This window comes from Antechinus flavipes, chromosome 2, assembly GCF_016432865.1.
Source record: "Antechinus flavipes isolate AdamAnt ecotype Samford, QLD, Australia chromosome 2, AdamAnt_v2, whole genome shotgun sequence".
Lineage (NCBI taxonomy): Eukaryota > Metazoa > Chordata > Mammalia > Dasyuromorphia > Dasyuridae > Antechinus > Antechinus flavipes.
In genome coordinates, this window is record NC_067399.1 from 338,442,653 (window position 1) to 338,455,333 (window position 12,681).

Genomic DNA, 12,681 nt, shown 5'->3' on the forward strand with positions numbered 1-12,681 from the left:
TAGTTTTCAGTCATGTTTCATTGTTCACAACTCTATTTGGGGTTTTCTTGGCAAAGATATTGGAGTGGTTTGCCATTTCCTTCTTCAGCTCATTCTACAGATGAGAAAACTGAGACAAATTCAGTGACTTGTCTAGAGTCACGCAGTCTGAGACCAGATTTGAACTCATGAAGATGACTTTTCTTAACTCTGGGCCTGGTGCTTTATCCACTCTACCATCAAGATTATAACAGTGCTTTAGCACTACAAGATACATTACTCTGGCAAAATCCTTTTATGCTATATTTCTAGACACTTGCTTTCTTCTGTTCTCTCTCCTCAATTCTTTGAAATCAAGTGTTCATTGATCACCTAGGTGAAACTGCTCTCTCCTAAATTATCAGAGAATAACCAACTTCGATAGACTTTTCTCAGGCATGATCCTTTTCAATTTATCCGCTGCATTTCATAGAACTGATGATCTTCTCTTCTTGGACATTGTCTCTGCAGTGAGTTTTCATATAATTTCTCTCTTGTTGGCTTACCACATGACTATTCCTTCTTAGTTTTCCCCTTTGTTTTCCTTTCCCCTCTCTTCCTCTCTTTTTCCTTTTCTCTCTGTTTCTCTGTTCTCTCTTCCCCCCTCTCTCATTCTCTCTCTCTCTCTCTTCATTTGGATTGGGTCACTAATTCATATACTATTCCCTTGTTCTTCCCCATGGGTATGGTTTTTCTCTATAACTTCTCATCTCCTAAAATTCCTATCATTCCTTTTTTTTTCCCTTAAGAAATGGAAGTCATATTCAGATTAGTTCCAATTGTTTAGTAATGAAGAGAGCCATCTGCACCCAGGGAGAGGACTGTGGGAACTGAATGTGGACTACAACATAGTACTTTCACTCTTTCTATTGTTGTTTGCTTGCATTTTTGTTTTCCTTCTTAGGTTTTTTTTTCCTAGATCCAATTTATCTTGTGCAGCAAGATAACTATGTATATGTACGTATATGTATGTGTGTGTATATATATATATATATATATATATGTATATGCATACATATATATTTGTATATGTGTGTATATATATGTATATATATAGGATTTAACATATTTTAACATGTATTGGACTACCTGCCATGGGGATGGGGAGGAGGAAGGAGGGAAAAATTTGGAACAGAAGGTTTTGCAGGGGTCAGTATTGAAAAACTACCCAAGCATATGTTTTGTAAATAAAAAGCTATAATAATAATAAAAAAAAAAGAACGGGATTCATAATCTGTCATTGTTTGGCTCCATTCCATTACAGGGTCAGGGCAGCTCCCCACCGTATTTTGTCTTCCAGCTGACATTGTTTCCAGTTTCTTATATAGTAACAAGTACATTTCCCTAGAATAGATACAAGGTAAATGTTTTTTTTTTTTTTCCTAGTCACTGAAGTAGGTTAGTATTCCCATTTCTACTTCTATTCTGTAGCAGTTAGGAGGTATGACTCAGTTGAATAATGCATTTGTTTCTTGATGCCTTCCAGGCACTGAGTGGAAAGCACTTTTTTTTATTGAAAGCCTCAAGGGTGAATTAGACCACATTAATTTTAAACATTAGCTATGTGTGGCTAATGGGCATAGGGTAATTTTAGATAGGATCCCTAGACTTTCTTAAATCTCATTTCAAGTAATCTGCACGTCAGTAGATGAGGTAGAAGGTATTCATTCAAGGATCCAACAGGCTACAACTATTTAGGCAATCAATTTTTCTATTGCAGTATCCAGACAAAAATCAAATGTGGAAAAATAAGAAAATGTAGATTTCTATTTTATTATTTTAGAATATCAGTTTCTTGAAGGATGGGCATTCTATCACTTCTATATGATATCAAGTGTATATGGTGTTTAGTCATCATTCAACAATAGCATCCATCAATCAACTCATTGAGCAGAATTTGGTGACATTAGCTAAAGCAATATAATATAGTTATTCCTTGTCTTAGAATTTGTGGAAAATGTGGGAAAAAGTTGAACAAGCTGTCAAGGGAGGAAAGAACTTTTGGAAGGAAGGAAGGTGAGAGGGAGGGAAGTAATGAAAGGGAAGAGATGAGAAAAGAAAATGAAGGGGAAGGAAGGAAGCAAAGAAGGGAAGGAAGAAAGGGGAAAAGAACAGAAAAGAAGAGAGGAATAAAGGGAGTGAGAGAATGAAGGAGAAAGGTAAGGAAGGAGAGGGGGAAAGAGGAAAGAAGGGTGTTACTTTCAGCAGCAATAAGAATAGGAATTCCATAGCTTACATTTTAATTGTAGTCAAAATGTTTCATTTTAAAATAGTCCATAACCAGGAAGTATCTGAAAATACTCTAAGGATTTAGAGGGAAAGAATAGATAAAATAGATATTTATTTTATCCTATGATATCTATTTTGGGAAAGGACTGATCAAATGTATGTGGGGCATCTCCAGGGAACAAACTGCAAGTAACTCTAAAGCTCCTAAACAGAATTGTTGGCATTGTTGCCTTTGGTGCATTGTGACCTCAAGCTATATAAATAACAAGTGCTGTACATCAAGAGACAAAGAGCAGCAACATTAAAGAGAAGATGTATTAACTAGTAGAGAAAAAAAGGAACAGATTTTGAAGAAGCCCTTTTTATTTCCAGGGTTGATTACAACTATACTTTTAAGATGACCACTAACACAAACTCTTCTACATCTTTCCTAAAATCTAGAACAAGGTGAATCTTTGGTGGGAACTAAAGTTAGGCAAAAGGAGGGGAGAATGGGTTGTCTATATGACCAATATTAATGGTATCTTCTGCAGAAATTCTAGACCACAGGACAGTTATCTAAGTGAATTAAATGAGGACTTGAAAATAAGAAAACGAGAGTTGGTGGAGATACTGAAACCCCTGGAAGAGAAGAATGGCACCTTACTCCAGAACTTAATGACTAATTTAGAGGAAAAACAAAAAAGGTAAAAACTATCTGAGGCTACAGAAAAGCTGGAGAATCTCTGAAGTGGGGGAGGGAAAGGAGAATATTTTCTTTTTAAAGAGGAAGTATGTATAACAAAATTGTCACACACAAAATAGCCTAAGCATGGAGAAAGAGGCTTTGGAGTTTTTTTCAATCTGGTCAGAAAGTTTTCAATAGACCCAATTCTTTGAGAGCTGATATAAAAGTAGAGAAAGATTCCTTGGTACTCCTGCACTAGTTTATGAAAAAGAAGTTGGAATAAGGGACACATTCCTATCCTTATAATAACCAGAGATATCCTAACTGATCTAAGCATGTATTCCTATATACTGAATCCTTTCAAAAGAAAGAATGATCTAAAGTGGGAAGGAGAAAGGTTCATTTTAGAAGCCTGTTTTTCCATAATCTTAGTATTTACCATATCTGATTCTTTTTGATCCTGTATGGGGTTTTCTTGGTAAAGACATTGGAATAGTGTGTCACTTCCTTTTCTAGTGGAATAAGGCAAGCATGTTAAGTGAATTTCCCAGAGTCATACAACTAGTAAATGTCTGAAGTCACATTTGAATGCAGGCCTTACTAACTCCAGGTCCAGTGAGCCACCTAGTTGCCCTTTTCTAAGGGCATAGATATTTTCATTTTAAGACAAACATAATTATGGACCAAAAAATGCAGATGATATGTCTATTAGAAGGTTGTCTCTTCTGAATAATAGGACAAGCTGGTACTCATTTATCTTTCATATTGAAGAGAAATTTGAGAATAGATCATGGCATTGTGGATAGAGGACCAGCAATGGGGAGTCAGAAAGATCATTTCAAATTTAGTTTCTGGAGGGTTGCTAGGTGGTAAAGAGGATGGAGCACTGATTCTGGAGTCAGGAGGACCTGAGTTTAAATATGACCTTAGACACTTGCTGTGTAAGTCTGAGCAAGTCACTTGTCCCAGTGCCCTCAGACAACATTCTAAAACAGATTAGATTTCAAGGGACTCTAGAACTTAGATGGGGAAAAAAATAACATTATATTTTCAACATAATTAGTTTCATTTTTAATTCTATACATTTTATTTAATGCATTTAGAAACATCTTTAGAAAAAAAAATAAAGAGTCCATAGTCTTTGCCAGACTGCTTGCTAAAGGATCTATGATCACAGAAAATGATTAGGAACTCTTGTTCTAAAACTTCAAGTTAAAAACTCTGGATCTGCCTTTGTGTGGGAATTTTCAAACAGGTGTTCCTCACACTGATGAAAATCACAGATCTAATCAAGAAAGAACAAGCAGCCTTAAGGGGATGAATAGATAGGAACTTCCTGGGAGTGAATACATGAACTAGAACAAAAATCTCATCAATTATGGAGAATTGATTATTTCCAGAAATATTCCAAAGTTCCCCTAATAATCCAGCTTTAATAGCCCTTCTTTTGCAGGGGAGCTCTCAGGACCCAGTAGTTAAGTTTTCTCTTCTGCAGAGAATATTTATACTTGATGCCTTCTCCCCTACTTTATAGTCTGCAGATCATGAGGCAGATCATGGCAGAGAAGGGGGGTGATTCTGATGATACCATAGTCCTAGAGATGATCGAGGAAGCAGAAGAGTTAAAACAGAACCTGGTAAGTGGTATTGGGGTTGGAAAATATTAACATGGGCAGTGTTTAGAGAGTTTATGGTACCACTTATTGAGACTAACACGGCACACCTGGGTTGTATGACATTTACACTGCTCCATATGATTACAATAGATCATATTTCTCTCTCTCTCTCTCTCTCTCTCTCTCTCTCTCTCTCTCACACACACACACACACACACACACACACACACACACACTCACACACACACATTTCCTTGTAACACTGTTAGGAGCCCAGAAAAAACTCAAGGTGACTCACATAGGACAGGGGTGAAAATGCTGGGAAGAACTAGTGAAAGGTGTCAAGAATACAATGTCTTAGATTTTCTTTGTGTATGTGATTTCCTAGGACACAAGCTTATTTGCCCTTTACATCACAGCTCAAGTAGGAAATCCCTCTTCCCCCTCCAAAGAAATTTTCATTATTAAAAGTTAAAGTAATAAAAAAGATCCACAATATAAAGGGTCTTTGTTGTTGGGTTTTTTTTTAATTAAAAAGGAGATATATGATATGAAATGCTATAGAAACAACTACTCTACCCCACCCTCAATAGATCAAAAGGCAAAGGAAACTGAAAGGCTTTTTTTTTTTTTAATTTTAATCAGAGTTCTAGTCTAGTAACTTTAATTGTTTGGTTTTTTTAAATTATAAAACTCATGTCTTGCTTTTCTGAAATATTTGATAAAACATTTCCTTCCTTTTTGGATGGCCTCCAGATTATACTCTTCCTTTTCTACTCCTCTTTACCCTTTTGTGTCCCTTCCCATCTCACTTCTGGTATATGTAGCAGGACAAAAACTCATCTTTCTCTACAGGAAAAAAAAAACAAGTTGCTTCGAAGAGAAATGGAGTTGCTGTGGAACAAGGTAAGAAAGCTGGATTAAAAAATCCTAGAACTTCCTGAAATTGTGGTAAACTCTGCCCCTATTATACCATTAAAGAGATTATTTTTATCTTTGGGACATTTGATATAATAAAGTTAGGTTTTAATTAATATCTGGTGTTTGATAATCACTAAGCATTGGCAGGTAGGTGGCACAGAGGATAGAGCATTAGATCGTGCAATTAGAAAGATCTGAGTTCAAATGACACTTGCTAACTATGTGATCCTAGACAAGTCACTTAATAACCTCTGTTTCCTCAAATATAAAATAAGGAAAATAATGCACTAGAGTTTTTGTCTCAAATGAGATAATACACGAAAGTGTTTCACAATGCCTTGCACATAGTAATTACTTAGTAAATGCTTATTTACTTCCTTATTTAGCCCCAACTTTAGGGATTAGGGATGCAAAAAGAAAGATTAACATCCCTGGGGATAGGAAGTTTTTGTGGACTTTATATAATAATCCTCTGGCCAGATGATCTGTATCTTTCTGAGGTTTTGTCTTTTGAATACTTTTCACTCAATCATTCCACAAAAAAAAAAAATTGCATTAAAACCAAGTTACAGATATGACAGCACTATACTCTATTAATTGTTAATAGAATTTAGTTCTTGAGGTCCTTGGACAGAAAGCACTCAGAGATATGAGGACATTTCCTAGTTCATCTAGAATTTTTCAATGATTTTCAAAAGGCAACTGGCTCATATTCCCTAGCTTTTGATTGTTCTGCTTCCTCATTTCTTCTAGTAAAGAATGGCAAAGATGAAAGAAACTTTTCATTTATTCACTCCTTGAGAGTGAATGAGAGAAAATGTCTTTCCAGCAGAAAAACTGAAACCCTAAATGCATCTTTCCACATCTTCAAATCAATGTAAACATAAAGTTGTTTTGTTTTTGTTTTGTTTTGTTTAACCTCATCAGCAAGCAATTGAAGATGAATATCGTATGCGCCAGAAAGCAATGCTACTCAAAAGCAAGGCAGAAATGCAGGAGTTAAAGGCAAGTGTACTATATGCTGATCAGAATTCTCAAGCCTTTTAATACAACACAGCTAGAAGCATGAAGCTGGGAGACAGGATCACTTTAGGTAGGCAGCTAGGTAATATTTGGCTATCTTGTTGGTTATCAGATTTATTATCTTGCCTTTGCCTATGTACAGACAGTGCCTATGCCACTGACTGCATCCCTTTCCTGGGTTCTCCTCTCCCTTTAGCTCTGTTCTTTCATCCCAGGCTCCTTAATCCCCTCACCACCTAGGAGGAACTGAAGGGAAACATCATATGCAGAGAAAGTAAAAGGAGGTAAGAAAAGTAGTGAGACCTTTCTTAGTGTTAGCAGTTTAGCTGTCAGAAAATTACTTCAGAGGGAACCTGTCTGCTTCAACAAGTCAAAATGAAACACAAAGTAGAGGCTAAGGTGAGCTCCCAAATGGATGTGAGTTTCTTTACAGAGCTTGTTCCCTTTTGTATATTATATTTCAGTGACTCTGTAAACTTCTGGGATGTTTGATCTACGGTGAAGTATTAGGGTCGGTCTCAATCATTATAACTCCACAATGTGTCAAGTGGACTGTGGTGTGTAGTTGAGTGTATTGGAAGATTCTTAGAGAAGCCTTTGATGTATCACATGATTAGAATCTGCCTATAATCTTCTAATTCAAAGAAAATAAATTTCTTTCATTTAATTTGTCATTTGAAATTATTTTACTGCATTATTGTCAATTTACAAAAAAAATAATAATTTGTAAATCAGCTGAAAAAGGGTATGGTATATCCATACCAGCACTTGATACTGTGGGAATTTCATAGCTTGTGGAGAAGATTGATCTTTAATTTCAATTTGATTTTTCACCAAGAGATTCTTTCTTTCACTAGGAAAGACTTCAGAAGAACAAGGAGCATTTCACTATTCAAGATGAGATCGATGATGTTCAGGTAACAACTCTTAGTTTTGGACAGTGGGTACAAATTTTAAGTTATCAGAGTTTCTTCACATTATTTGCTGATGAAATTCACATTCAACAAAAATAAAAGCAGCTTTGACCAGGAGCACTAGATCTTGAGTTTTATCTAAAAAGAGGATTCAAAAGTCTAAGATTGGCCCAATATAAAACTCTAAAAGGCAAATCTTGCCTTTAGGCAAGGGTTAGAGTTATCAGTAAGATATATGTTTAAATCTTTGCTCTGCCCTTATTTACTTATGTAACACAGGGCAAGACACTTAACTTCCTGGACCCTTATGTTTCCTCAACTGTAAATGAGGAGATTTTTTTTTTTCTGAGGCAATTGGAGTTAAGTGACTTGCCCAGGGTCACACAGCTAAGAAGTGTTAAGTGTCTGAGACTAGGTTTGAACTAAGGTCCTCCTGACTTCAGGGCTGGTGTTCTATCCACTGTGTCACCTAGCTGCTCCTAAATGGGAAGATGTTTGAGGATATTATCTGAGATGCCTTTAAACACCAACTCTATGATTCTCTGATCTCTTCTCTCAGACCCTAGCACTACTTAGGTAACCTGGTGAGTGGTAATAGATTCATCGATAAAATAATATCTCCTAATTGTGCTACTAATACCCAGATAATGACAAAAAGATAAGTATTTCTTTAGGGGAGATTAAGCAATTCAAAGATAGAATGTTAGATTGAGAATCAAAAGGGTTCTGTTTCTGGTTTTACGTGCAGTCATTGAATAATTTTAAACAAATCACATCTTTTCTCTGGTTCATTTCTTCTGTTTGAATTAGTCTCTAAAACGGTGCAAGGAATTTATAGGAGTTTGTTGGCAATCCTTGAATAGAAGATAATGAGTAGTTAAGAACTAGGTTTAAAGAATTAACTAAGTATTTAGCTAATTGTTGTTTTCCCAAAAGAAACTTCATAGTAGAGTGATTGAGGAGAAGATTGAAGCTCTGGCAAAACACCAAAAGACATCTGATCTGCATTCATTACATTGTTTAAAGCAAGATTTGGACATACCTCAATTTAACTCCAAACTTCTTATCAGTCCAAGGTAGGTTGGGGGAGCCCATAAGTGTATTTCTGAAAAAGGACTTGGTAGTTTAGGGGTTTGTAACACAAGCTGAGGAATCTTAATTTAGGAAATAGAGCTTTTGCCTCTAAGGGTCCAAAACTAAAGTAACAATAGCTGGTGTTTGTATTTCATATAGTATTTTAAAGTGCTATATGTGCATTATCTCATTTTTTTTTATAAATTTTATTTTATTTAATAATAACTTCTCATGCCAGGATAATTTCTACACGACATTATCCCTTGCAATCACTTATGTTTCGTTTTTTTCCCCTCCCTCCCTTCTCCCCCCCCCCTAGGATGGCAAGCAGTCCTATATATGCTAAACATGTTGCAGTATATCCTAGATACAATACATATTTGCAGAACCGAACAGTTCTCTTGTTGCACAGGGAGAATTGGATTCAGAAGGTAGAAATAATTCGGGAAGAAAATCAAAAATCAAATAGTTCACATTCATTTCCCAGTATTCCTTCTTTGGGTGTAGCTGTTTCTGTCCATCATTTCTCCAATGAAACTCAGTTAAGTCTCTTTGTCAGAGAAATCCACTTCCATCAGAATACATCCTCATACAATATCGTTGTCGAAGTGTATAATGATCTCCTGGTTCTGCTCATCTCACTTAGCATCAGTCCATGTAGGTCTCTCCAAGCCTCTCTGTATTCATCCTGCTGGTCATTCCTTACAGAGCAATAATATTCCATAACATTCATATACCACAATTTACCCAGCCATTCTCCAATTGATGGCATCCATTCATTTTCCAGTTTCTAGCCACTACAAACAGGGCTGCTACAAACATTTTGGCACATACAGGTCCCCTTCCCTTTTTTAGTATCTCTTTGGGGTATAAGCCCAATAGAAACACTGCTGGATCAAAGGGTATGCACATTTTGATAACTTTTTTGGGCATAATTCCAGATCGCTCTCCAGAATGGCTGGATTCGTTCACAACTCCACCAAACAATGCATCACTGTCCCCGTTTTCCCGCATCCCCTCCAACATTCATCATTGTTTTTTCCTGTCATCTTAGCCAATCTGACAGGTGTGTAGTGATATCTCAGAGTTGTCTTAATTTGCATTTCTCTGATCAATAGTGATTTGGAACACTCTTTCATGTGAGTGGTAATAGTTTCAATTTCTTCATCTGAAAATTGTCTGTTCATATCCTTTGACCATTTATCAATTGGAGAATGGCTTGATTTTTTATAAATTTGAGTCAGTTCTCTATATATTTTGGAAATGAGGCCTTTATCAGAACCTTTAATTGTAAAGATGTTTTCCCAGTTTGTTACTTCCCTACTAATCTTGTTTGCATTCGTTCTGTTTGTACAAAGGCTTTTTAATTTGATATAATCAAAATTTTCTATTTTGTGATTGGTAATGGTCTCTAGTTCATCTTTGGTCACAAAGCATTATCTCATTTAATCTTCACCACAATCCTAATAGATGTGGTACTTGGATTGTCACTATTTTATATATGAGGAAACTGGGGATCAGAGAAGGTAAGCTAGAGTCACACAGCAAGTAAAATCTCAAACTCTTTCCTGACTCCAAATACAGCTATATGTAATATACCATTATGGTCTTCAGTTAGGAGGTCTAGGGAGGAGCTAGAAAGCCTCCAAAGTTATTGAATTTCTGGATTTTTATTAGCCCATGCTATTTATTCATTAGCAGAAGTCCAAAGGAAATCCACAGATATAAAAGTGATAAGGGTATGTTTGTTTCACTAGTCCAGGCATTCCTCATGTGTAAGAGTTTACTTTATAAGAGTAAAGGAATGACTCTAAAAAGGGACAGGAAAGGAAAAAAGGTTCTTGAACCTACAAATACCTATGAGGGAATACTATAGAAAGGAATCAGGCATTGGAGATGTTATATAAGTATAAACAATGTGTATTCCTTCTTTTGCTTATCCTTTCATTTTGGATTCTCCTTCAGTACCCAAAACAGTATTTTCCATACATTGTAGGTATACAATACATGTTTGTGGAAATGGAAATCATGGAGTTAATATTAGTATGGCTTATTAATTTTTACAGCTAATCTATAAACCCATCATAAAAGAACTAAGGACAAGGTACCAAAGATTTGGAAGGAAAAGAAAAGCAGTGTCACCAGAATCAAATAATTGTTACAATTTCTTATGTTTATAAAAAAAACCTCAGAAAAAATGCAAAAAGTGATAAGATAAGCAAGGGCATTTCCAGGTTACCTGGTTATTATTCTCCCTAAAGTCAGGCAGTTGCCAAAGTCTACAAACTGTTCTTATATAATGCTGCTGCAATTAATGTCTCATGTTGAGTCCTGAAGGATATATATTGATGCTAAGGGAATAGTATTGTTTTAGTTTCAGGAAATGTGATTGAGTAATCTGTTAGGCAACATTAATGGATATTTCTAACATCATATTATAATAGATATGAATTTCCTTTTTTTTGCTAGCCAAGAGGTAGACCAGAAGAAACAGTATTTGGCAATGGTTTCCCACAAGACAGATATAGTCTTAGAAACAGAGAATAAGATGAAATCTTAAAGATGATCCATTTCCTTCCTCCCAGCCCACCCTCACCATTCCAAACATGAGAAAAACAAGACCTAGAAAAATGAAATGAAATGATTATGAAAGGTCACATAAGTTAATGATTGGCAGAGCTAGGGTCAGAACTCAGACCTTCCAGTTTTTAGTCAGCATTCTTTCTATACCAGTGCCAAATCAATAATTGGTGTTGTAATAGATTTGCAAAGGGCATGATATATCTATACAAATATAATCTCACTTAACACAACAATTCTGTGAGATAGGTAATAAAGGTATTATTACCCTTATTTCACAAATAAGGAAATTGTATCTCACAAAATTTAAGTATCAAAAGTTACATAGATAAGTGTTAGAGATGGGATTTGAACCCAAGTATTTCCTGATTTTAAGCTCTGAATTCCACTACACCAAGTTGTGTGCCCTTACCAGAGCATAATACTCCAACTTATGCTCTTGGAATATCTATTGCTTTTCTATTAATGAAAATTTGATGAATGAATAAGTGAATGTAAAGTTTGTCCTATATGGACCACGAAGTTCTTCAGTTATCACAAGTTAAAATGATCATAGGTATGCAGAGTAACAATCTTTCATTTCCTAGAATTTTTTTTTTTTCTAGAGAGTAGAACAGAATATTGGCTCTTGCACTATAAAGCTGGAAACCTGGTTTCAATCATGGCTCTGCCTCTGGGTATTCTGACCTTTTTATAATTAAGGCAAAAGGGGGCAAGTCATTTAATTTTGTTTGCCAAGAAAATCACAAATGGGATTATAAAGAGTCATTTCTTCATGTGCAAAATGAAGGGTTGAAAGAAGCTCTTTGGTCCTTTTATGTTCTATCATGTTATGATTCTAAATCAGAAATGCTTTTACATATATACACAATCCTTGTTGTTTGCTTGAATACATCTGAAGGATAAGCTAAGACCTGACAAGTCATCATAAGTATTCAAGTCAACTCACTAAGGATTTATTAAGCCCCTACTATATAAGAAGCACTATGATAGTTGGGGAATAAAAAGATAAAAACAAAGCAGTGTCTGTCCTCAAGGAACATATATTATAATGGACCCAACATGTATATACAGGTTAAATACAAAATATTTGCAAAATAATAGTGATGAAAGAGCAATAAGGATTGAGGAGATCATGAAGGGCCTTATGTAGAAGATAGTGAGAAAAGAAAAAAACGTAATAAATAAAGTCAGATTATTTAGAATATAAGATGAGTGAAGAGAACTAATATATAATCAGCCTGGAAATCTAGGCTTGAGCTAGATTAAAGTGCTTTAAATTCCAAGTTAAGGGGGTGTATTTTATTCTGTAGGCAATAGGGAGTCACTGAAGCTTTGTGAAAAAGAAAATAACAAATCTGTGTTTTAGCGATATCAATTTGGATGCTGTGTGGAGGATGGATGGGAGAGAGGAGAACTGGAAGCAGACTATAATAGTTCAGAACAAGGGTATAAAAATCTGAACTGGGGTGGCTGCTTTATAAATGGAGAGAATGAATGGGTGAAAAAGATATGGTGGTAGAATTAACAAGAGCTGGCAGCTTGACTAGATAATAGAAGTTGAGAAAGGCTAGAAGAGTTGAAAAGTTGACTGAATTTGGGAACTTTGATGACTGGAAAGGATGGGGTTGCCTTCCAC

At 35.6% G+C, this 12,681-nt stretch overlaps 1 protein-coding gene across 2 annotated transcripts in view; it reads left to right on the top strand.

Annotated features, from left to right (window-relative positions):
• The first annotated feature begins 2,537 nt into the window (after window positions 1-2,537).
• Window positions 2,538-12,681, top strand: part of CCDC196 (coiled-coil domain containing 196) — a 30,271-nt gene continuing 20,127 nt past the window's right edge. For both annotated transcript variants that reach the window (XM_051977858.1, XM_051977859.1), the window contains exons 1-7: window positions 2,538-2,694; window positions 2,781-2,933; window positions 4,449-4,551; window positions 5,386-5,436; window positions 6,379-6,456; window positions 7,332-7,391; window positions 8,325-8,464. In XM_051977858.1, the coding sequence (XP_051833818.1) occupies window positions 2,645-2,694; window positions 2,781-2,933; window positions 4,449-4,551; window positions 5,386-5,436; window positions 6,379-6,456; window positions 7,332-7,391; window positions 8,325-8,464 (635 nt within the window). In that variant the 5' untranslated portion in view covers window positions 2,538-2,644. The remainder of the gene's footprint in view (window positions 2,695-2,780; window positions 2,934-4,448; window positions 4,552-5,385; window positions 5,437-6,378; window positions 6,457-7,331; window positions 7,392-8,324; window positions 8,465-12,681) is intronic.